The sequence below is a fragment of the Lampetra planeri genome, chromosome 21 (assembly GCF_965212315.1).
Source record: "Lampetra planeri chromosome 21, kcLamPlan1.2.h2, whole genome shotgun sequence".
Lineage (NCBI taxonomy): Eukaryota > Metazoa > Chordata > Hyperoartia > Petromyzontiformes > Petromyzontidae > Lampetra > Lampetra planeri.
This window is the reverse complement of record NC_136127.1, coordinates 8,895,247-8,922,531: the sequence shown is the minus strand read 5'-3', so window position 1 is coordinate 8,922,531 and position 27,285 is coordinate 8,895,247. Positions and strand designations below refer to the sequence as shown.

Below are 27,285 nucleotides of genomic sequence, written 5' to 3'. Positions count from 1 at the left end.
ATCTCACTGGGTCAGGATGCAAAAGGGAAATGTGCTGCGGACTCACTGCTCCGCTGGTAAATATTACAAAGACTATTTGCTTAAAAACATGCGCAGACACTAGCAAGGGACAAGTCTAGTGTGCTCAACGATTTACCCAATTGAACGTGCAGGCTTTTTACCTTCTGGAGAGAAGCAACTGCTGCAAAGCCTCTTAAAAATCAAACAACCCTAGGGGAATGGGAGATCGCACGAAATGGACAACCAAGCTGTGCGGAACTGCCGTAGTTGTAATTGCATTAACCCTTCTCTGTGATTGAAAGGCAGCCAACGCCAGTTTGGCATTGCGGACTTTAATTCGGCAAAGCTAGAGGATGTAATTATCATCGTGGAGGCGTTGCAGGAAATTGGATACCCCAATACCCGAGCAGTTAAAGTCGTGGAGGGACAAGCAAAAGTCACCTTCTTAAGCAAGCCTTGAATTCTTAATCGGCATTATTTTACAAAAGCAGCTGCTTCTTGATATCCGAACGACTGGATATCCACAAGCTCAATAGTATACCATTACAGCACTTGGCCAAATGTGAGATACATATATTCTTACGTTGTCAAACTTTTACCTACAGATGGTATGATGGTTCCTCCTTTGAAACATAGCATATGTAGCATATGCGCAGGATCCTATGGGCAATCACACTTCATAAATATCTGAACACATACAATCTGCACTATTTTACTTGTTGCTGCAGACAAACAAATCAACTCCACTGAAGTGGCCGGTCGATTCGCTGTGGGCCCTTGAAAGCCTTTAGACAATCACACATGTCCCATGAGACCAACTCCTCTGCGTTTCGTTTCATCTTTTCAAATGGTAGAATGAATTCCCTTGTAGCTTGCCGCATTCTTGAGCCGATTTAAATCTGCTTTGAACAATGCCCTCAATGCTTTGTTCTTGAGCGCATATCAACGATTGTTGACTTGAACAGCAACAGCCTCAACTCGTGTTAAAATTTACTTGTTCTCATTTTTTGCAGACTTCCCACCATTCAAATAACAAAAATATCCCTAAATTAAAATCATATCATATGAATAGATTTTTTTCGTCACTTACTTTACAACTCGGTCCTTGACAACTTTCTTTAAAAAAAAAACCCTATCGTCTGTCATATCTCAGAGTAGAATCCTATGACTTGCCATACCCCAAAGTTGGAAGCGGCATCATTGGGTGAATCAATCGACTGATCAAACACTATCCACTTTGCAGCTGACGTTCGATCGCTGCACGAGAGGTCGTTTAGTTTGTTGCAGCTGCCAATGCAAACTAGCTGCGGACCACTCACTGGCTTATAAGCATGTACCTCAAACCCAAAGCCTGTCGAAGATGGACATGTAAGGTAATCCGCAAACTGATGCAACTTCAGAGCAAGATTTTCTCAAACGACTATGAACCTCTTGTTTGTGAAGTTCTATCAAGGGCAGCCCCCCCCCCCCCGCCGTTTAATTGGGGTCACGCAAATAAAGAACGCTATGCAACAAGTGCAGTCACACATTAAATCAGCCGCCATAATAATAATAATTTCAACCTGTAATGCACCGCACAACATTGAATGACTCAAAAGGCACGAGCATGAACCGGAAAGAAGTGGGAGTAAGGCAGTCAGGTGGTGAGCCGTGCCAAATTTTATCCCACACCTCCCCCACGCACCCCCAAGCTCTGCAGTCCTCTATATATATAATGCAATTTATAACGCGCGCAAATTTGCGGACGTAACGGCCGCAACTCAGAGGCGCGCAGCCAAGCTCAGAGTCGCTTGAAAGCGTGGTTATAGAGGTGAGTTTTCAAGTCTCTCGAAGGAGGCGATTGAGGTGATGCTGCGAATATGCAGAGGGATGGCGTTCCAGACTGTTGGGGCTGCCACCGAGAAGCGGCGCATAGCCGTGACCATCCTGGATCTCGGTATCAAGAGGTCGTGAGTCGCGCTGCGCAGGCATCTGCCGTGTGCTGAGCTGCAAGTTGTCTATAATGAAGAAAGGTACGGCGGGCAGGCAGATGTGAAGGGCATTGTGGCAGAGGCAGGCGATCTTGAATATGATGCTACTGGCGATGGGTAGCCAGTTGAAGGCACGGAGACAGGCTAGTGAGTCGAGACGGGGATGAGTGTGGCCAATTATGACGCGTGCCAGGTTGTTTTGTAGTCTTTGAAGTTTTTTTAGGTTGCCAGTGGAGGTCCGGACTAGGACGGAGTTGCAATAGTCAAGGCATGACCCAACTATGCAGCATGCCAATGTGTTGGCAATTTCAGTGGAGATGAGAGGACGTAGGTGTCTGAGAGCCTTCAGGTGAAAGTTACATGAACCGATGATATGGTTGGTTTGACGGTCGAAGGATAAAGTTGAATCTATATACACAAATACATTATTGTCAAATTCCCAAGTGTTTTACGTGGTCAATCCACTGCTGGATGGAGGCCCACACCCTGAAGCCTCCAGCATGTCTCAGGATCCTGCCATGCATTGATCCACATAGCGCCATCGCACAGGAACTGATTTCGTCGCTACCGTTCCCTCGGTGAACTCGCTCTCGGATGCAATTTCACTCCTTGGCTGTGACGCCGTCATTAACTTTTACCATCTGCCACCATTCCCTGCCAGTGATGCACCCTGCCCAAGCCCACTTAATTTTCTCAAGCAGTTTTAATTACGTCATGAGGCTGTCTATGTTATATAACACACGTGCGTTTTGTCTTCATGTCTCTCAATACGATTCCAAATGTGCATTTCTCCATGCATGTGTTCTTTTTGAGATTGTTATTTTTTCGTGAATGACACACATTGCATTGATGTGTTCCTTTCCATTATCGAGTTCAACCATCCAAAAGCACTCCAACTTGCTCTTATCCATGACTAAAGTGAAAAGTAAACTAAACAAGAGCCTGGCACTACGATTACAATGCATGCAAATGCATTCTGAAAGTCACCGACCGTGATAATCCCCAAAATATGAAGTAACACCTGTTTTAGAGATTACAAGATACGCGAGGAAATTAACACACCTCAAACATGTGCACGATGTCTATTACAAAGTTATACAAATCTGGTCGCGCACACACACACACACAAACCCATCAATTTAAATACTCTGAACTCTTGCTTTATGATGCAGGACAAACAAGCGAGTGATATAATCTGAAGAACACAGTATTATTTACATTACGTTTACATTTGCTTTTACGGTAAAATAGAGGGTGACATATCGTAAAGTGTTTTTCTTTTTTTTGCTCCATTAACATAAGCAAACACAAATTGATTCAGGCACGTACACAACTTTTGCCAAAAATTGAAAGACCAAAGTGGGGGAAACCCAGAGTTCAGACTGTGTTATTGACTTGGAAAGCAAGAATCGTACATGTTGATCCCTGACATGGGAAAATGTTAGATGTCATTAAGATAAAGCCCACCAAGCATGTCAAATAAAAGCATTTTTCATTGTATTGTTGGCAAAGCCAACAACACATTGATTCAGTGCTGTCAGTGTAATCACACCATTTGTCAGGCACTTAAATGGCCCAGCAACTCAAAGCTCCTGCCATCTCAGCTATACCACCAATGCCCGTGCAGTGACTAACTCGGAGACGATAAGACTTCGAGGCACTTCTTTATTAACTGGCACCATCGGGATTAACACACTTAATATTGAGTCCGTCTATTACACTGGTCAACACACTTTTTCTGGAATAAGGTATTCCAACGGTTTTAAGGTAATTTTGGGGTGCCTACTCTAAATCTGGCATCAGTTTTTGTCTATCACATCAGGTTTTTTGAGATATCAAATATTGCATTTTCAATAAAAACTGCAGAAGAAAAATATTAAATAAATGTGGATAGCTACCTAAAATTATATTATAAACACACTATCCTAAAAATACAGCACCATATCTTAACACTAAAGCAGTCACTGACTCGCAACAACTTGCAATCATAAGTGACAGAGTTAATTTCGGGTAAAATCAATGAAAATGGGGTATGCCGATAGCATAATAAGTATAACCCGTAAAAACTATAAATCCTTTATATGCGTGGCAGCGAACTTAATAAAAAGGATTTAAAAATATATTCGCATGTGGAGGACGCGGGGATCGATCCCGCGACCTTTGGCATGGGAAGCGAGGGCGCTACCAACTGCGCTACTCCGCCACGGCCTGTGGAGGGGTTATGCTCTGAGCTCTTATACTGTGACGTTCAGCCAAAGCGATGAATGAGTTCTATTTGAATATATGTAAAATAAAAAATTTTTGCCTAAAAAGTGTAACATTTTGGGAATTTTTTTTCACGAACATTAATTGTCTGGCACAACGAGTGTGTGTGGAAAATGTCAGCTCGATTGGATCACGGGAAGTGGGTTAAAAAACGACCGAAAGATTTGCTCGGTCGTAAGCAAGCAAGCAAGCACGCAAGCACGCAAGCAAGCACGCAAGCAAGCGAACTTAATATAAAGGATTTAAAAATGAGATGTGATAGAGCAAATCTGAGATCAGATTTGGAATCAGCACCCTGAAATTAGTCTAAAACAGCTGCAAAAGTCCAGGCCAGAAAAAAAAAAAATTTTGTTGACCAGTGTTACCGGCGACACTACTCAGCCAGGACAGTTGGTAGGCTGTCTGACTAGTGGCGCCCCGAGATGGTAGAGACGACGACGCGAAGAATGGTGAAGACGACGAGAAGAATGGCGACAATGGACTTCAGCAGCACGACAGGGATCCCACTCCAACAACAGCCTCGAGGTCCCCCCCACAGGGGCCTTCCTCTTATACCGTCAGCGTGGCCTCGTTCCGTCCCCGGCCACACCCCCTTTCTGGAACCTACCAGCGGGTTCCTGGTGGGTCCCTTCTGTGATCTTTCCCCAAGATCCCCCTCTCGTGTATATCCTGGCCTGCTAACGTCAGGACGGCCACACGCCGCAGATCCCCTTTTCTGCCAGCAGCCAGCGCTATGCCACTACACCCGTATGAAGGTTTTAGCTGACGGCAGACGTGTGGAAAAATGTGTATGTAGCAGTGGCTTGCAAAATGGGTTGCCAGTAGGGCACGATGCTGCCATTGGTTTTCCAAATTAAGTAATGAGTGACGAAAATAAATCTAATCCGTGGAATTTGAAACGTGATGCAAAAGGAAAACATACCTCTTGGCCAGCTGGTAACTCCATCTTTAGTAGCTTGTGGGCACACTCCTCAAAATCCAAGCTGTAAAGATATAAAGGCAACAGCTGAAGACGCGTATTCAAACTTGAATTAGCACTATTATATGTACATTCATTGTTCAGTTTCTCCTTAGTGATATATGTTTTATGTAACCCATTCAAATGCAAAAATGAAAGATATACCCAAACTATGCAGGGAATTAGATTTTTGAGACCATAGTCACTTATACATAGCAAAGACAAAATAATTACACACTTTAATTCGCTAAATGAGAATTTTGGTAAGGATTTTTTTTTAAACATTCCTTAGCTTTTATATCTTCCCAACTTTCAAGACTGCTTTATTTCACTTTAATGCGTAATACAGTGGCCTATTTTCCACAAAGCATATTTCAGGCATTATTAAACCTCTGGAGTTACATTTTCTCTCAGCGAGTGCTGAAAAGTGGTCACACCGGGACCACCAAGCGGGTTTCTCTCCATGAAAAAATCATCAAAGCAGGCGGGCACAAACAAAAGCAAAGATCTCCCGTATAGCCTTAATAAACTGTTGGAGCAAGCGCTGTTCGCAAGCACTTACGAAAGCCGACACCGCATACGAGGAGGTTGGGTTGTTTACACACCACACCAGGTACTCAATTGAGGCTGAGTCGACCTAGGGGAGGCCCAGGACCAGTTTAGGTAATCATCAATGGTGCTGGCCATGAGCGGGAATCGAACTCGGGTCGCCAGGTTCGTAGCACAGCGCGCTAACCGTTGCACTACCGCTCCCCACAAAGCAGGCAGGCACACACTCACACACAAACATACTGGGCTTAAACTACCGTTCACTAGGGCAAAGCCAACATCAAACTCTGCACCATATTCCCCCTGTATATTTGAATTGAAAAAAACAATCCTAAATGTAACCGTTCACAAAGAGATAGAATTTGGCACAATGCTGCTGGTAATTTCAAAAGAAAACTATATAAATGCACTACAAATTTAAATTGAACACTACTCGGAAAATTCTAATTTGTACTGAAAATTAAGAGCATTATATTTAATCGTTTAATTAACAGCATGTAGCAGATTGGTTAAAATGGTAAAAAATATTGATGCAGTCGAATTGGCTCACAATTAATACGATTTTACATTCAACCAGACTGTTAAAATACATAAAACTCTACATTAATTTCTAAACGTAAGTTAACTATGGAAACACCACACAATTTTCAAATGAGCCGAAATGTACAGAGGGGATATTTATGAAGCTCTCTTCATTGAACTGTACAAAAATATTCCTTCGTATTTTTACTTAGAAACTTAAATCGGACTCGTATACCTGGCAAACGAAGAACGAATGTCCTAACGGCACAAAACGATGGCTTTCTGACAAGTATGAACGATGACAAATGACAATATATATCCCATTGCCTTATGTAACAAAATGTTTCAAGCACGTATAGACGATACCAGAATCAAAGTGTTCTTCCCGCGAAGCTCCCCGTCCTTTCAATACGTTTTACGAAAGTACTCGACACTTGCAAACTGTGCTTGTAGTTTACTGGGCACATCTGAAACAAAGCCAATCTGTGGCTCATGTGCAAAAATAAATGGACCGTTTTGCATGAAAATTGCTGATTTTATTGGGCTGCTTTGCTACGGAGCGAAAAAAAAACTCCCTGCCAAAAATGTTTTTTTTATTAAAATTATTGCTCGGCTGTTCTTCAAACATCCATAAGGGTCCTATGCGTATCACAGACACCTAGCGTGGCATAAAGAGCATCGACCTGACCTTGAAATATGCAGTTCAGACTATTTGCCGGGTTTGTTCTGGGAAGAACGAAATGGCAGAGCACAAAATGTAAGTGCTGCACAATCAATCGTGGATCCCAGTGAGGGAATTAAAGTACAAATTTTCCCATGAGCAATTGAAGTCTTCCATTAGGTCTAATGCACATTTCCATACAATTTAAATGACTGTAGCTCTACACAGTCCCGTTTAATAAAGCTGATTTTGTAACGTAAAAACAATCTTGGATTCAGCACTAATTGGACGATACCTATTATACGAGAGGAAATTGTATACGAAAACTAGGTATGCCTCATTCAGACATTTGAACATATCTTCCACACAAACATCAGTGTATACTTTTGACTTAAAACTTTCGTGACTGCAGGAATTCATATTCTATGGTTCTTTCGGTAAAGTCAAGTAGAAAATTTTTCTTTATAATAAAATAATAAAAATGAAAATAAAGTGAAGGAAAAATAATAAAAATATCACGTTTCGATCGCAACACCATAGAATATCAGTGTATACCTTATTTGTGTAAAAACATTAGAAATGTTATATGAGTGAAACATCATCCGCACCTAGTTTACACAACAAAGGCTCATTCCTAACAGCGTGCTTCAGCCGCACCGAACCTCACAAAAATAATATTCAGGGCCTACCTTGGCTCCTCCCACCCTCAACCAGTATATATACAAATACTGTTTCTTGGAATTTTTCTCACTTGATACAGCTATCGTGCTGTGACGGTTCCACCTGAAGACGGAAGCTTGTGTTGCCTCCGAAACGTCATGATTTTTATTTTATTTTCCTTTTATTAATTTAAATTTTTTACCTACGTGACTTTACCGAAAAAACCTAAGAATATGAATCCTTGCAGTCACGAAAGCTTCAAATCTAGAATACATCAAACAGGGTTTATCGAACACCAACGCACTGTGTGTGTTCAACATTAACGAGTTAGATACAAAGATGGAAAATAGAATGTTCCCTTCATTATTCGCGAGGGATACATTCCGGAGATGCCAGTGAATAGTACATTTTGCTGATAACGATATTGGCCTATGAAAACCTTTTTAATGAACACTCTTAGTTCTTTCGGTAAAGTCACGTAGGTAAAAAAATGAAATTAAAATTAATAAAAAATAAAATAATAAAATCACGGCGTTTCGGAGGCAACACAAGTCTCCGTCTTCAGGTGGGACCGTCACAGCCGTCACGACGGTCCCACCTGATGACGGAGACTTGTGTTGCCTCCGAAACGTCGTGATTTTATTATTCTATTAATTTTAATTTCATTTTTTTACCTACGTGACTTTACCGAAAGAACTAAGAGTATGAATCCTTGCAGTCACGAAAGCTTCAAATTTAGAACTTTTTAATGAAATGCATTAAATAAGTAAATAAGCTATTAGATACGTGAAAATTATCATAATAATATCTCTCAACACCACATCTCATCACTTTCTAACATCAGATTCTCCCTCATCACTTTCTTTCTCTCACTCGATGGAGTCGTGTAGAGTTCCAGATCCAATTCGTGGAAAGAGAAAGTCGCAGATAGCAAGTTCGTGAATAACGAGGGGCAAATACATTAAATGGGTTGACCTTTACAAATAAGAATGTTTAAAAAAAAATAAAGCCTTAAAAAATGCTGTAGTCAATTTTTGGGAAATCTGATTTGCTGTTCAATGGCTTGTAAATGCCACGAACATATGAGTTCCCTAAAGGCCAGAATAATGTCAAAATAAATGTCTCCATTTTTTTTTACTGGTCCCACTGTAATGTCCAACGTTGCTAAAGGTTAAGGTTTCAAGGCTATTGTGTTACAAAATACAGAAAGGTTCAGAGCACTTCCCCAAGCACCAAACATTTGCAATCATTACAAAACCAAAATCTAATCCAGCAGGAAATTTACAAAAACACAAGTAGCCTTTACGTATCAAGGAAAAGTTAAACTTTTTTATCGCAAATTGTGTACACACAATGATCAATGAAGTACAAACCACAGTAGTTTTTGACCTTTACATGTGTAGGTTTTACTTTAATGCTTAGGTTTTTGCAATGATTTTACAAACTGCTAGAATATGTCAGGCCGTCAAAATGTAGACGTAATTGGATGAGGGGCACGCAATGAGCTGGATAATATTGGTCTGGTAAGCCGATATGTTGACGGACTAAAACGCATTTTACTTTAAAGTGGAGAAGCGGGGATTGTAGACTCCAACATAATTTCCACTATACATTGGTAAAACATACACCAGTCATTCCTTGTGCTTTGCATCCAAATGCCTTTAGTTAATTGTAGTTAATGCTTCTTTTCATGAACAATAACACCTTCATTGCATGCATAAACCCCATTATGTGTTGTTGAGCATTTCTACTAGTACCGTGCATAGATCTCCATTCATTTTGAACAAAAATAGAACATATCTGTGAGTCTGCCACACTCGAGGCTTTCCAGGCCAATATTATCCAGCAACATTTTGTATTTGTTTAACATGCTTTACTGTACTGATGAAATCCAAAGGATTAAAACAAGCCAGAGTGTGTTTGTTTAAACAAATACTGAGAGAAAAAAACATTTTATCTATGTTGAGAAAACGACCATATCAATGTTAATTTCAATCAATTGACAGGATTTATTTCATTCTAGGAACAAAAAGTATATATTGCATGAATAAAAATAACAGCACAGGTTCATCAAACCTCATCAGAGTGCCACAAAACCTTCTGAGACCAGATATTTTAAAGACTTCATTACAAAGTTGAGGGAGGGAATGGCACAATAATTTCTGTCCATGCAATTAGTACTTGTAGACTTAAAACATGTTCGTGACTTCCTTAGTTTTCCAATACTGTGCACTCCTATCAGTCTTTACATTGTTTGTTGTTGTTTTTTGGGTATTTGGATGTGATACATTTTCACGTGATAAGCCACTTCGTTGAGCTATCATTTTACATAAAATTTCTAAGTAACTTTCTGACCCGTCCTGACTGGACATCTGTGAAAAAGAGCTTCCTAGCTCATCGGATTCTTCCAGTCTAAATAAAGACTCTTGCTTCTAATAAAAACACTATGCAACAGAAGGACCAGTGACCACAACCTGCACAAACCAAGTGACGGATGAGGCCAAACCAGGATGATGCATCCGAGTGAAAGTTGTAAACAGAATATAAGAGGACAAAGGTCAGCTGCAGAGGCGATGTTGCCACCTTTGTCTGAAAAGAACATTGACTGTACCAAACGCCACAGCCAAGAGATGGCATTGACCCGACTCTTGATTAATGAGACCTCCAGCGCCACCCTTGGATCTTCAGACCGAGCACGATTAGCACGTGAGTTGTAAGTAGGTGCAAGATTTGTTTTGCTTAGAGCCGTGTGGTTAACTGTAAATGCAAGTCACGGGCCTGTGTGATTAATCGTTAATCTATGTAAAACACAACTTGTGGGTCATACAGGAGGTGAGTCTGCCTAATCTTTCCTGCCAGAAAAGAATCCAAAGCTTGTTAATTATACATCACTCACTGTGCAACTGCCAATTTTTAGAATGTTCGATGTTTAGGGAAAATCCTCATGGGAATATACTCAAGAGAGTTTTTCAGAACCACCACAAGGAGATTTCGAGAGCATCATTATGGGTGACCTCACTAATGCTAATCACGGACCCTTTGCAACAGCTTACGCCTGCTGCTAGAGTTACCATGAGTCTGCCTAAATAGTATTTGATTGCTGAAGCAATCATTGCAGCAGCAATCAAATCATTGCTTAAGTTAGGTATATTCTTTGGAATTCATCGCGACTGTGGAAGGATGGTGGAGTGGTGGCGCAGTGGATAGAGGCGCACTGCCCTATAACCGGAGCGACCAGAGTGTGATCACCGGCCAGGGACTAACATAATTGGCGAGGTGATATCTGAAATGGTTCTGAGCACCCCTCTCTCCTCTGAACCCGTGCTGACCATCCTGGTGAAAGTAAGGTTAATAAACCTCGCAAATTCATGAGGAAGCAGTGTACTTCGACCAGCAGTAGACAGGCAAGGGGCTGCACATTTGTACATTTATTGTGATGTATGAAGTCAGGATGCGCAGCAAAGAAAGGGCTCAGTTCGGTGACTGCTGACTGAAATCAGTGATCCCACGTCAGAGAATAACCCTGGAAAATGACCCATCTTTCCTTTCCTAAAAAAACATGATCCAGTGCTTCTTCGTGCTGTCTAGGGTGGTTTGGCGTGTGAAAATATAGCGCGTATCCAAATATAGCCATTGCGGCTGGGCTCGAACGAATTTAGTATTCTGAATCATGCACATGATGTTCTTTTCGTGCAATCATTTGTGATCCAGATTGAGACCATGAACTCACTATACTATAAACTCTGGTTTAATCCAAGTGGAAATGTATGACTTTGCCAACACACACAAAAACTACATAGATGAAAGATGTTCACTACATCTCACACTGATTTGTTTTCTAGATATTGTCCACTTCATAACCCACAATCACTGTTGCATGTAATGCACTGTTATATTAATTTCAATTTGGAAATGTGCAATTATAATTTTAACAATTTAACTTGTGCCATATTTACAATTAAGGATCCAACCTGGAGGAAAAAAGGCCCAATACATTATCACAGTAGTCTAATATTGATTATACCATAAAACTATCATTAAATTTGTGTTGCATGCAAAATGTATTATATTTGGGTTGGGGCGAAAGATAAAAGAACATTGTATATATGCAATGAAAAATCACAATTTTCCTGGCGAATGAGTGTTTTACAACCACAATTAATATAATAATTAACTACCTTGTAGTCTATGCAATAAATGTGCTTGCAAAGCCATTGTGTCATGATCGGGTCCCCCCCCCCCCACTCCTAACCCCATACACACACACTCCTCAGTCTTCATTCCCCTATATTTAGTTTAATTACAGATTACTTTAAATACTAATATCAATTGTGACCAACGCTGAAATAACTTAATGATGAGTGAAATGTTCCCAATGAGTAATGATCTGAATGAACATTACATTACCCGCGTCTACGGCTTCCTATCCTGCCAACTTCACAGTTAGCCGAGCGAACAAGACAGCCCTTCATTTAACCTTCACGACAGCGCTGTGGAAAGCGCAGCTCAAACAATGCGACCGCTGTGGACGACTGTAATGTACGAAACCATTTTTAAAAAACCCTCAGGAGGGAAACGAGCAAAGCTAACGTATATCTTTTTGCGACGGCCGAAAAACCAGAGATTATTTCACAGTCCGAAGAGGCAATGACAAACTGGATTGTTAAAATACACTCAGTTCCTCGTCACCATACAAGGCCGCGGCTCCGATTGGCACGGTTCGCCACATGCTGTGCGAAAGAGGTTAAACAAACACGCACATACATAGGAGGCCAACATCTTGCGTGATCCAAGACTTTAGCTGTAAGGGAGTAAGTATAGAAGTGCCTACGACGCTATAAAATGGTCCACTTGTGCAGTGCTTAATGGTCTTGGCACTGAAGCTGATGACTGCACACAATATCCATTGAAAATTGTCGTCTGAACCTCCTTCAGTCATGTTCAACTCTTCGGAGGACGAGCAGCAACTGGTGATTGCTCACATGTTGAGTGCACATTAAGCTCTAGGGAGTCTGAATAAAAAAAATTGCCAATTGATCAGGCGTTAGCAAAATCCTTGATCCATCTGTACTCTTAGACTGTAACTGGCAAATTACATTAGCACATCTATAAAAAGAACAAAATATAAAAACCATTAATGCGTGGTTCCTGTAAAGCTTTCCAGTAGGCATTTATCCTTGCAAGTATTTATTAAAATAAAATGTCACGTTTCACACCACAAACGGACATGATGTCACATGTAGTGACATCACCGGCAGGGAAGAGGAGGTGCTTGCATGGCATGTGATGTCATAAGATGATGTCGCATGCAATGTCAAAGCAACTTTATGAGTGCTGAATTTTGTCCCTAAATATTGGACGATCTTTTAATCAATGTGGTGGGCTTTCTGTAAGCAAAGCCCTAAAAGCAATACAACCTTTCTATAAAGTTGCGGTCACATTTGATAATATTTACAATAGTTAAATTGATAGTGCATTTCAGACAGACAAAAAAAGGCCATAGAGATAATGTAATAACACTTTCAACCTCAGTTGGCAAGTGTTAAAAAGAAGGTAACAATTTGCTGCAGGTTAATACAACTTTTGGAGACCTGGAAACAGGCATTAACCGTATTTGTGACGTTAATTAAATCCTATATTAAATTAAAGTTCAGAGTACAAGATCTGCATAATAAGTGGAATAGCAATAATAACGGCTAAAGTTGAGTCTCTTCAAGTACTCACTGGACGGTTAATGAAAATGAACTTTGGATTTCAAAGGGCATTCACTGCAGGATACAAAGAAATCTGGTGAGACTTGGTAAAAAAAAAACAAGTTCCAACAAAAGCTCACCTTCAATACTCTTAGCTGCATAATAGGCAATATTTCACCGTTATACAAGGAAGAACACAATTACATAATCAATAGTATACTTCCGCAGCTATTCACAGTCGAAAAGAATGCCCTCTCAGCTACCCGATTCATCCTGCACCACTGTATCACTTTAACTCTCCGATGTAATCTCACCGATACGGGCTATAGAAAGCAATGTGCATGGTCTGTGGGCACTATTCAGCCTTCCCGACACTCCTGGTATTGATTCCTAACTCCCCCCACCCCCGCATAAGATTAATATCATTCCGTGTAACCTGAAGACATCAAGCCAGCAAGAACAGAGGACACCTAGACTGACTTTACACACAAAGTCAATCAAGGTGCAATTTGTTTTTATGAAAAATAAGGTGTGGCCTCGAAGACCAAACAACGTGAAGTAAAACAATTATATCTGCAAATCCATGGCCAAGTCTAATTTTAACCTGATTTTCTGCAACAATTCCATAATTTGCGACAAAAATCTACCGAATTTATTTCGGAATATTTTTTTCACAACAGAACGTTTCGTCTCTTATTCAAAGGCCCATTTAAAAACTGGTCATCGGAAAACATTTAAAACTGCAATTGTCATCAGGCCCCATGGTGTAAAGAGCAGTCTCCAATTCCTCTGTTCTGCAATCTCTTTGATATGGGGCCTTTGCCCAAAATGTCACCCATTATATTTCCTTTTAAGATAGTATTATTGACGAATGTGTTGAGTTGTATATTGGAATTGCAACGTTTATAAATAAAAGGAGCGGTGATAAGAGTCGTTAGCACACAGAGCTATGAACCAAGCATCCTGGATAAGATTCCCGGCCACGGCTAATACCAGTGACGAGTGATATCTAAACTGGCCCTGGGTAATCTTAACCAACCCACAGTAACCAGCTTGAAGTATGGTCAAACAAGCTTCGCAACAGACACGGGCCTCGGTAGCCCTTCATCCAGTTGAGGATGTATCATTGTCTTCATTTGTTACATGCATTATAATTGCATACTGCACTTCCCACACCTTTTCCATTTGCAGATCTCCCACAAATATGACGTATATAGTCTCCATGGGCTCTCACCTGAACATGATGAAGATGACATTAAAAAGCAATCAAAGCAGCACAGGGTTAACAAGTACGATCATGTTACTACATCTTATGCAAGTTTCTCTCCACATTTCACACATGATTGCGCTTGAGAGCTGCTCACAGCCAGAACAGCAGGACACACTTTAATAGCCCACCACACATCGCGGTGCTCACTACGTCTAATTTTCATCATTGTCTCCTTTTTGCAAAGTGCATCGCGCTGTAATATGGGTCCTGCTTAAAATACGGTTTTCAAAAATCCATCGCTCAAACGCACGGGGCCACGATGCGTGGCGCTAATATTTTTTTTATTCTATGGTAGAAGGTACGACTTTAAAACGATACACACATCGAACGCTTTTCAGAATCAAAAGTATGTGCGCTAATGAGACAATAATTTCAAGCTGAGAATGTGTTTATGCGTTTTCCAAAACCTCCCCTCCAACCAACCCTGTCCACGCATATAAACATTTTTTGTCTCGAGTATTCACGATAAAATACGGACGTTGTTGGATCCTATGAAAAAGCTAACTGGCAGCAGCAGCAGCAGCCGCGTCCGAGACTTTGCAAAAAAACAACAATGGCATTATACCCTGTGAGGAACGGCTGGGTTTCCACATAAAAATTCCGAATTCAAAGCAGTTTTAACAGTTTACCTTTTCAGTAGGAAATACAAACTCTGCACCAGTGGAATCACTTCGACTTTCTTTTTTTATTTCTGGCAAATACACACCGAAACTGTATCGAATTTCATAACTTCACAAGGGGTTTAATGTTTCGTATTTTCGTGCCAAACGTAAGCATTAATATATGGAAGTTATAAAGATTGACTAACCGATGTATATCAATAATTTATGAATCTCAGATGAGATGCGCAGGAATAGTTATTATTATAGTTATTCAAAGTTGAGGGTCGACGGATATTTATGCTCATATTCAAGTATCTACAAAAGGTACTGCAGCATGAGGGTCAGTAGATGAAATTTACAGAAGAAAAGTACGTTTTTTTTTATATAACTCAATCCACATGTCGGTCAACAGCTTTGCATGGGATGGATGAAAGGTCTTCAATGGCAAATATATAAGAAATGTAAATGCGCAAGACTGAAGGCTATTTATATATCTGCAGATATATTTAAAAGCAAACCTGAACAATAACTAAAGTAGATTACATCAACAACACGTTCAAGTTCACACACTCGAAATCTGCTCTGTGCCACAGAATCAGATATCGGTCACCACTTACGTTAGACCCAGCCGCTAATCAAACCCGGGTCAACGGGTGCATAGCAGTGTCCTAACTACCGCGCCACTGCTCCCCCTTGACTTGTATCCATTTCTGTCTTGATATCACGTTCTGTGAGATCTAAGGGCGGTCTTTTTTTCACGGCAAGGACCCTCAAACCACCATCTCAAGTCCTTGGCCGACCCCTCTGAAGCCATGAACCACATTCTCTTTCACCTTCCACCCCAGTGGGATTGACTAATTGAGAAGGAAGCACTGGAGAGAGCTCAAACGCAGAGATGAGTAAATGTGACGATGTCTCCCGAGAGGTTGCCATGAGAGGTGGAAACACAGGGAATCACCTTCATCTCTTACTCCCAATGTCAAGGAGATGTCTAAAGTGCCACGGGGTGGAACAGATTTCAAGAGTAAGGAGTGGAGTGTGCCAAAGGCTGTAAGGTAAGCCAGAGTTATGTGAACACATTCTTTGGGGTACAAGCGTTGAGGACTCTTTGGTTCTTTCGGTAAAGTCACGTAGATGAAAATAAAAAAAGGAAAATAACTAAATTAAATCACCACGTTTCGGAGGCAACACAAGCTTCCGTCTTAAAGCTTTCGTGACTGAAGGGATTCATATTCTTGGCTGTCTTTCCAACAGCTCAAGTTTCTTCACCTGAGGACGGCTGCTTGCTTTGTGGCCAAAACGTCGTGAGAAATTTGTCAGTATGTTTTATTTTTATTATTTTATTATTTCCCTTCTACGTGACTTTACCGAAAGAACCAAGAATAAGCTTCCATCATCAGGTGGAACAGCCACAGCAAAATTACTGTAACGAGTAGTCACTCACTAACTATTACTGTAGTCACTCACTACAATAATAGTTATTTTCATCATTATTATTTTATTATTATTTTTCATCTACGTGACTTACCGAAAGAACCTATCCTTGCAGTCACGAAAACTTCAAATCTAGAAATGTTGAGGAGTAGCGTGATGACGTCATGGGGTAGTGGGATGACGTCATGTCACGGGTATTGTAAGGGGGTACTTAAGGGGTACTCCCCCCCCCCCCCGCGTGACGTGAACGGCGTCGTTGTGGGAACCCGGGAGTGTGGATCGGCTGTCGGGCTGTGACGGTACCACCTGAAGACGGAAGCTTGTGTTGCCTCCGAAACGTCGTGATTTTTATTTTATTTTACTTTAATTAATTTAAATTTGTTACCTACGTGACTTTACCGAAAAAACCTTAAGAATATGGAAGAGGTCTCGAAGAGATAGCCGAGAGTAGAACTCGAAGAAGCCTGTGAGAGCCGGCTGATAGTGAGCGAGGTTCTTCTCTCCTGTGAGTTTAGAGTGTTATTATACTGGGAGGAACCTCTGGTTACACCAGTCCACAGGGGATTATTGTGTCCATCCGTCGTGCAGGTAGGGGCTGGGTGGGGAGGGAGGGGCTGGGTGGGGAGGGGAGGGTGGGGAAGGGCTGGGTGGGGAGGGTGGGGCTGGGTGGGGGGTGGGAGGGGTCGGGCTGGGTGGGGAGGGGCTGGTCACCCCGTGGTGCCCTTATAAAACTCAACGTTTAACCTACTCACACCGGCTTGCGGAATACACCACGCCACCGTTGACCCTGGCCATTGACCGAGCAACCCAACGTTCCTACCAGCTCCCTCCGCAGGAATGTGTTTAACAGTTTTTAATACAGGGATAAAGCCCTGACATGAAGTTCTGTCTCCGAGTGGTTCTACATCTCAAACACAAGCATAGATGCATGTATGGATTGGAGCAAGACACAGTCACACCTGCAGATGCATACACATGTGGAAAATACTCATTGGCATTGATGAGAAATGAACATGGCACCACACACAATTGGACTCAAGCATGCTATGCCAAGCTTGAACATTTACAGATGCTTGTGTACACAAAGGCACACGGCACCAATACAAATGTGTTTGACGCACATCAGCTCAGGCAGGGAGTGAACACAATATTTTTTTTCATCAACAGCATTGTTGGTTGTAGCTTCAGGTTGAAAATGTCCAAGGGGAAAAAAACTGCATTTCCAAAGCCTTTGGTGGTTCTCAAAGCTTTAGTCATGATGCTCTTCACGACAAAAGTAATTCTTTATAGAGGTCTCGTCTCACGGTTGACTTACTGGGTACAACAGTAAATATCTTTTAACAACAAGCTGTCTCGGAGAAACATGGCCAGAGATAGTCAGGGGCCTATCTTCACTGACCTCCTGCGCCAGCTGAAGCAATGCCTGCCAAGCCATTGCTGATAAACTGCAAATTACAACAGGCAATTACATGCTGTCACTAGCTATGACCGTGGCCTACCTCCCTTTACTGTAACCAGGATGAATTACATCTCCGGAACAGCCCACTAATGCAGCGAGGCAATCGCTATTAATTACACGTGAGGTAATGTACATCCACAATGCACTGACAAAGAGAAACGCATGCAAAATCGTGAGTGGGTTATTTTAAAGAAACTACAGATACTCAATAGTTTACATCCTGTTGGAGGCTTCAGGGCTGAAGCTGCAAAAATAAAAATCTCAGCTGATCAGAGATGTGTATTCCAGGTTTTGGCGATTTGTGTGTGTAGATGTTGTTTTCACCATGATTTAATTCATGAAGTGTTGACATTTTTTAATGCACAGCGCTCTGTGATCTTTCAATGAAAGGTGCTGTATAAAAGATGAATTATTATTAATTACAAGACATGTTTGTGATGAGGTTCAGGTTTCATTTTTTTTATTTTAGTTCTGATTTCGCATATTTTTGGATTCCAATACATTATATGTTCATCGTCGTCACTGTTTTTTGCAACAAACATTTCTTTGTAACATGAAATCCCATTGGTGAAGAAATCGTTTGAACGTAAAACGTTGTGTATAATAATAACTTAAGTAATGTCACATCTTCTTGGTTCTTTCGGTAAAGTCACGTAGAAGGGAAGTAATAAAATAATAAAAATAAAACATAATAAAATAATTCTCACGACGTTTCGGCCACAATGCAAGCAGCCGCAAGCAGCCGTCCTCAGGCTGCTTGCGTTGTGGCCAAAACGTCGTGAGAATTATTTTATTGATTTATTTTTATTATTTTACTACTTCCCTTCTACGTGACTTTACCGAAAGAACCAAGAAAATGAATCCCTGTAGTCACGAAAGCTTTAAATCGAAATTTAATGTCACATCGTTGAAATTACATCACTTGTTTTGTGGGCAAAAGTGCAATACATGACGCCATGGAGAATAACTTCAAATACAGCCAAAATTAATTTAATTTCCGGACCATCTAAAATGTTGCATCTTGGCCCAATCTCCTCGATTAAATATAAAAATTGGGAACACATCTCCCCCCCCCTCTCCTGTGTGCACGTGAAATGTTTCAAATGTTGAGTTAGGAAGCAGACTTTTCAAACAAGGATTAATCCAGTAAAATTCAAGTGCTGATGAAATCATGATTCTAGAGTACTTTGGTTGGCAATAAAATCGGAGGGCTCGTTCATCACCCACTGATCAAAGTATCAACGTGTGTGGATGTCTTTGTTCACGTATAATGAACGCAAGTGAATCGCAACGCAAAAATAAGCACTCAGAAACATGTGTATCGTATAAAATAAAATGGCAGCGATAAATATTTTCCCGTACGCAATTAAATGTGGACCTTTTAACTTTCAATAGATTTTGGTTTGTAAAATTAAGTCAATGGTGTACAAACGGATGTATAAACAGCGGGTTACAAGATGCTTCGTGTACCTTTAAAAGAACAGAATGGCAATAACAGCAGCATATTTGTTTGGCGTGCTTTTGGTGTCCTATTGCGCGGGCATGCAACAATTGCTTTTTTAAACCTCAGAATATCATCTACAAAAGGCCAAAAAAAACCAAGGATTGAAATGTCAAACATGTAGGATGGATCAAAGAAAATCAACAGTCTTGTCTCCTTTAACCTTTGAACTGTGATATTGACATTATGATACTTTCCCCCTGAATGGCAAAACTCAATACTGTGCCATCTTTACTGTTTAACCTGTGAAAATCTTCTTTCTTGGCTTTTAAAATAATGAAATAAGTATCACGTTGGATCCCTTGACTTCAGCACAACAAACCTCATTTAACGCAGCCATGAACCCCGATTGAGACTTGATGATGTTGTTCAATTCCGCCTTTTTTCACCCCGATTGCAGCCTGGCGACGCCGTTTGAAGCCTTAAGATAATCTCGACCACACATAATAAACGTAGCTAAAATCATATAAAGGACCGCTTTTTTTATCAGAAGCGTTGAGGTTTATTGCGCTATTGATGCGAGTTCTGACGCCGCAAGAGAAGGGTACAGCGCAGTTATTTCTTGCTCACGCCATGGCTGGCACAAGGGGATTCAACCCACGAATAATTTTTGGCCTACTCTTCCACGCTGGCCAGACGCCCTCACAAGGGGTGGAAGTACCCCGCACGATATCATCTGCCGACCTGTGGTGTTACCCATTTAGCCTGCTGGGTGGACAGAGGCTGGGGGATTTCAGAAACTTTCCCACTTGTTCAACTGCCTGTGGGCAGGGGGTTAAATCAATTGCGCTAACCATGAAAAGTAGAGCTACAGTATGTGTTCCAATAAAAAAATGTAGGCAACTTGGTTTAGGATGAATAATGAAAGAGGAGTGAGAGGTGGTTAGTTGGCTCTAAGGTCAGAGCACTAAGCCATCACTGCTCAGTTCCTGGATTTGAATCCAGGCAGTCCCCCACAATTAAACTGGGTTCTCTAGTGAGTCACAAGTTGAAGGTTTTCACGCCTGGCCATGAATGACTGCTTAAAAACAACCCATAATATTAAGTGTTTTTTTATTACTGAATTGCACAAAAACAATTTCAAACAATTTCAAACAATCTCCTAGTATAGTGCTGGGTAAAGTGCAGTCCCGACTGTGAAATCAATAGAGGCAACGCGAATGATTCCTCAGAAGTCAAGTAAAATCATCTCGACTGTGGACCCTTTTACACTTGGAACGCACCCATCCTGTGAGCATTCCAAATGGAATTATGGATCTTATGACATGACACCGATCGCAAAATTGGAATAAATCGGGGGTCAACTTGCGAAAGAATGTTTTAAAAAATTAAGGACGGTTTAAACATTCTTAATTTTAGAACTTTCGTGACTGCAGGAATTATTATTTGGTTCTTTCGGTTAAGTCACGTCTAAAGATAAAATAATAAATTAAATTAAATAATAGAATACGACGTTTCGATTGCAACACAAGCAATCATCATCATTGATACTTAAAATGGTAATTAATCGTGCATCATGATAAAAAAGTGCTAAAAACGACCATTCAGTTTCTGATTGGTAAAAGTGGGATGAGACAACCACGATCTAAAACAAATATGAATCTTGCACAATGTGCTAAAACTCAAAGGTCAGACCTGGCATCGGAAAGAACAGTGATTAAAGCAGTACAAAAACCAGGTCCATTTTCACACTTTAGTAAATATAACACTGAAGCCAGTTGTTTCATCTAAAGAAATCCCCCTTTGGTGACAGTGATTCAACAGAGAATGGAAGTAACTTTTTGTGGCACAGACATTCCTGGTCCCCACGCTCCCAAAGCAATTTGAAGCTACGCTTTGCCTTCCTGCAGCAACACAACTCCCCGTGGAATACGCTCCAGCTGGAAAGAATTAGATTAAAACCTCTCGCAGTGATATATAGCCAACCGGCTTCCCAGCACTGGCTCAGCTTATGACGTCCAATAAAAGCAGAGTGTCTTTGCCGCAATTTCATATGAAGAGATGCAGTAGCAGAACCTCCCCTTAAAAGGAGTATATGTTGAGTTTATAATGGGACTGCCGTTTTAGAGATTTTTCTAGAAACTTGTCATTTTGGCCATGTTCATGAAAAAAAAAACATTTTACCTTAATCCTAAACTGATCAAATTTAGTAAACCTAAAAAAGGGGACATGAAGCCCCTTTAGACAATTTCCAAATATGTCGATTATCATAAAAAAAAGACTCATTCATTACCTTTACGAGTATTTGTGCTCATGCAAATTGTGACCACGTGATCTACACATTAACGACAATTTTCAGATCATTTTAAGGATTGCATTTTATGTTATTCTGTACTAAAAATGCTTCATGCAAATTACACAGCACATTAGTTTCATGTCAATGTTTAGCACCACACTACAGCACGCTATTTTATCCCCCTTAAGTGGCTGACATGCTTTGCATCCACAGTGCTTCACGAGCATTAAAAGCTCATCACCTGCTTTAAAAACACATTCTGCAATCACCTACCTGTTCCCACACAATTACGAGAATACAGTGTGCAAAAATGCAACTTCTTTCTCGAACATACCCACCGGGATAATAACCAAATTATAATTTATCTTTCTTTGTCTCCTTCCTCGGTTTTTATCCCGATGGTGCTAACGGATCGGTGTCATGAGATGCAGAATCCATTCCATCTCTCGCACGGCAGCGCAACCCTTCTTCATGTTAGAGAACAGCTCACGGATGCGGATATCAAAGAGCTACCACTGAAATTCCTTCAAGCGACCTCTGGTATACAGTAGAGATGAGCACTGTCGTACTCAATGTACCAGTCAAACCGATATGACAGTCAAACCGATATTTTAAATTATCAGAGGTGGAATAAGTCAAATTAAGTGCGCATCCAAATCTAATATGATGGGGCTTTTTTGCGCAGTGATTGATGACTGGGGCTGAGACCATGAATTCACGAAACCCAAATTTGAACCCTGCATCTCAGCATGCGGATATCTGAGCCACCCAGCCACCATAATTAATATTTATTTTTAAATTACTTTTTCACAAGATTTGTATGACTTTAGAAAAAAGAAATTAGACAATAAGCAAAGGTGCATTAACGCAATTGAATGTAAAATTATCATTAATATTCGACACATTACGTATACTGTGGATTAGTAAAAACATGTTTGGCGCAAACAGGTACATCGGCTTTACCTCATCGTGAGCAGCGATTCATTGGTGATGACAAATAAAAGGTGAGCGAACACATGCAAAACAAGAGCGGCAACTTCAGATGTGTTTGCATTTAGACTAAAATAACACAAACTGGATTGTATCCTATAAAGGTATTGGGTGGGGTGGAGTGGCAGTGCAATGGCTTAGTGCACTGTGCTATCAGCCTGGCTACCTGAGTTTGATACCCAGCCACAGTTTACCATCAGTGGTGAGTGACATCTGAACTGGTCCTGGGCAATCCTCATCATCCCACAATGACCATCGTGGTGACCTGATACTAAACAACCACATGAACGCCAATGCAATGGCGAGGCCAACATCTATCAATGGATTGACAAAGGTTCTAAATAATGATTACGAGAGAAGTTTTATCATGCACATATAATGAACCAGTGGTAAAAGACAATGGCATCCCACTTATCCAATACTGGGGCAAAGCACCATTGTTAATCTTAATTTCAAATGCATTAAATGTCTTCTTCACTTTCAAGTTAGGGTAGAGCAGTGAACAGTTCAACATAAAATATTCAGGAACCTTTTAAAGTACAAATCTGTGCATCTGCGAGATGCATTCATTGGTTATTTTACTTATTTAAAACATGCAGGTTAGAGTTAAATGATTCATTTTGTGCTATGCATGTTGAAATACAATGCAATCAGAGCATTACTATTAGCACGCACCGTATGGTGCCAAAGAAAATGCCCAAATCTTTAATCCCGTCCGACTAGTTTGTCGGTTGCCCGAGTAGAATAGAATAAAAACGTGACTGCACCAAGAAAAAATTAACCCGTAAAAACAAAGTTTTCACTATAAATCCTTTATATGCGTGGCGGCTAGAGTCCTCTCGTCCTCTGGCTTGAGATGGCTGCCACCTATGGGTCAGATTATTGCCTGCCACCATTAAGAAATTGGTAATTAAATATAATTTTTTTTTCCTAAAAAGTGTAAAGTTCTGGAAAAAAAATTTCACGAAAATAAATTGTCAAGCACAACGAGTCTGTGTGCAAAATGTCAGCTCGATTGGATCACAGGAAGTGGGTTAAAAAACGACCGAAAGATTTGCACGGTCGTAAGCGCGCAAGCAAGCAAGCGAATTTAATATAAAGGATTTAAAAAGACTGCACTTCCAAACAATGTAATGTAGTACTGTAATTTAAATTCTCATTGCTCCAAGAATACATGACAGAATGTGCCCTTAAATTATATTTCATATTTTCAAGTGTTCAAAGGTTATGTTAATTTCCAACACAATAACAACGACTGGAAAGCCTCCACATTATTATACTACGGTCTTCAATTATTCCAATATCCATTTATTTTTCACGAAATATTTAATGAAATGTTTAAGTACTGTATTTTATAGCTATACGAGCACTCTGTCAGAAATCGCACATACACTTTATTTATCACCATTGCAAATTAATTCTACAACCTATCGTAAACTGGGAGACAAGATATGTAAAATACGAAATCGGAAAGTTAAAGATGTTAGAACGTGTTAGCTATGTACAAAAAACACAAAGTGCTTTTGGAGCTCAAAAACACTAAAAACTGGGAACAAATATTTTAATTTGAAGTGCTTTGTGCTAAGCTTTTGGGCTAGGTACTTATTATCACGATGCCACAGCAATCATAAAAAATGGCTCAAAGTTTTCACAACTCGATGAAGGTACCAGGCAAAAATATCTACCGTTTTTAGCTTCACGCACGCGCAATGGAACAGATTATACCAGAAAGGCATAGATGTTCGAAAATAACTACACGCCAAGAGGGAAAGCCAAATATCAGCAAATGGCATGCTTGTCTAGTTATGCCATGTGTGTGCGCTGGAATTGAGAAACCAACTGTGTTTTACTGGCCGAGTGCTGCTTATTGAACCAACATAAGCAAATTATCGGTCAATGCGACCGAACAAATTAGGAGAACAAAGAGATGTAATGGATCAAAAACCTTTAAAAACGTACCCTAAATGTAGGCTTAAGCACGGGTTAAAGCTTTGCTTTAATGCGACTACAGAGAACAATCAGTATTGAACCAAGTGTAACATTTTCCAAGTTGCCAACAAAGTTTTCTTTTTTAAAGGTACTGATGTTTTGCTCGGCATCGATCAATAGATAAAAACGTTAGCGGTTAGAAAGGTCATCTTAATTGTTGTTGTTCTAAATGTTGAGGTCACTTTTATTAGCTTATTTTATTGCCGGTGGAAAAAACACAATGTCTTCAAGACTCCAGTGTCCAAAATCTCTGAACTATCTTTCACAAGTGAAACAAAAATATTTCATCAATCAAACTACTCTCTCGAGACTGGTCTCTTTTCCCCACCCCCATGCCCAATTTAAAGTAGCCCACCCCCAAATGTACTTGAAAATATATATAACGAGATGCAGATTAGTTTTCCATTTACGAAGCAGTAATAATAAAAAAAATTGTATTACACTGAGGGACGGCTGCTTGCCACAAAGCAAGAATCCGTCCCTCAGGTGAAGAAACAGGTCTGTCGGAAAGACAGATTTGTTTCTTCACCCGAGGACGGCTGCTTGCGTTGTGGCCGAAACGTCGTGAAAATTTTATATAATTATGTTTTATTTTGTATTATTTTATTATTTCCCTTCTACGTGACTTTACCGAAAGAACCAGGAATATGAATCCCTGCAGTCACGAAAGCTTTAAATCGAAATTCAAGTTTTAAAGTTACAAGTGAAATGTTTCCTGACAAGTAAACGTGCAAGTTGCGCGTACATTTTTTACCGCAGTACGAAATAAGCACTGCCACTGCAAAGGGGAGATCACAGCTGAAATGCCATCCAATGAGTTGCACCAGCAACCATCGCAAGCCCTCATGCATATACAGCGACGTTTCTTTTTTGCTTCCCATTGGGATCATCTTACAGCGACTCCCATATATGTATGAAGATGCCCTCCGATTACACTGGTCACACTTTCTCTGGCATCAGGTATTCCAACGGTTTTAAGGTAATTTTGGGGTGCTGATTCCAAATCTGGCATCAGTTTTTGTCTATCACATCAGGTTTTTGAGATATTAAATATTGCATTTTCAATAAAAACTGCAGAAGAAAGATATTAAATAAATGTGGATATCTACATAAAATTATATTATAAACACACTATCCTAAAAATACAGCACCATATTTTAACACTAAAGCAGTCACTGACTCGCAACAACTTGCAATCATAAGTGACATAGTTAATTTCGGGTAAAATCAATGAAAATGGGGTATGCCGATAGCATAAAAATTAGATGTGATAGAGCAAATCTGAGATCAGATTTGGAATCAGCAGCCTGAAATTAGTCTAAAACAGCTGCAAAAGTCCAGGCCAGAAAAATGTTTTTTTTGTTGACCAGTGTTAGCACGGTTGGTCCGTGCCTCCGATTCGCACGGTTGGCTACGTACGGTGCGGAAGAAATTCCAACATACATGTTATACTCAAAAAAATTCCCACAATGCTCCGCAGAAGGTTATTTAATGTGAAAGTAATTATATAAAGGGCATCATTGATTTCAGGTGCAAAAACAAATGCATGTCACACTTTACGAAAAGGTCACGTGCAAGGCAATTTGAAATTACAAATGGCAGAAAAAAATTGTATTGTGCAACCACTGCATCGGACCACCCCAATAAAATTGATGTTTTTATTCTTACCAGCCCACCCCCTTAGCATATTTATTATTTCAATTGCTGATTATTTTCACAATATTATTTCAGTATTGATTGTTCACACGCCAACAAGAGCACCCGTGTTACCATACCGTCACAGTGCTCCCCACAAAACATGAAGCTAAATATCCTCAATAAACTCAATATGCATGTCCATTTGCAAGATACAGTTCCTTTTCTCTGGTGGTGGTCAAATGCTTGACTGAATGGCCCCATCTCTCTGAGAAAACTAATCACCCACCAACGCTGCTTAAAGTCTTAACCCAAAACCCATTATTCTTAGTTGACCTTCATGCTGACCTTTCCAGCACCAATTATCTGACGCATCAGTGAAAGCTTTGTAGTGCAGAAAGACTGAATATTTCCCCAAGCACTAACGCGTTAATGCAACTCAGCCTGGTAAACTGCAGGGTTGAAAGGAAAGAAAATCTTGTCACGATAGTTTTGTCCGCACTTATCTATGAAAAACATCAATTCCCCAGGCTAACTAAGCAGTGTGCAGAACAAAATATGTAGGTGTTAATGCACACATGCAGACTCTCCTCGAGTCAATATTAAATGCTTAGCAGTAATGGATTGCTTAGGGGTCTTATTTTCAATGCAGCTATAATATTGGCAATAACCAAGTTGGAAGCAAATGGTGCTCACAGCATGGGTTTCTGTGTAAACAAAGCATTGCACCCCGGATAAACAAAATGCTGCAAAAACATTTTTATTTTATAAAAAAAATCCTACCACTTTTGAGCCAAACGTACACGAAATAAATAGCACACACGAGAACACATTTGCAACCACGACGGGAGCTAAGGCATCTTCGGGGCTGAGAATGACGCTCGAGTAAGA

The 27,285-nt window shown here is 40.4% G+C and overlaps 1 protein-coding gene across 2 annotated transcripts in view; it reads right to left on the bottom strand.

Annotated features, from left to right (window-relative positions):
• The window catches only part of CWC22 (CWC22 spliceosome associated protein), a 97,815-nt gene that overhangs the window by 47,378 nt on the left and 23,152 nt on the right, over positions 1 to 27,285 (bottom strand). For both annotated transcript variants that reach the window (XM_078603944.1, XM_078603945.1), the window contains exon 11: positions 5,158 to 5,218. In XM_078603944.1, the coding sequence (XP_078460070.1) occupies positions 5,158 to 5,218 (61 nt within the window). The remainder of the gene's footprint in view (positions 1 to 5,157; positions 5,219 to 27,285) is intronic.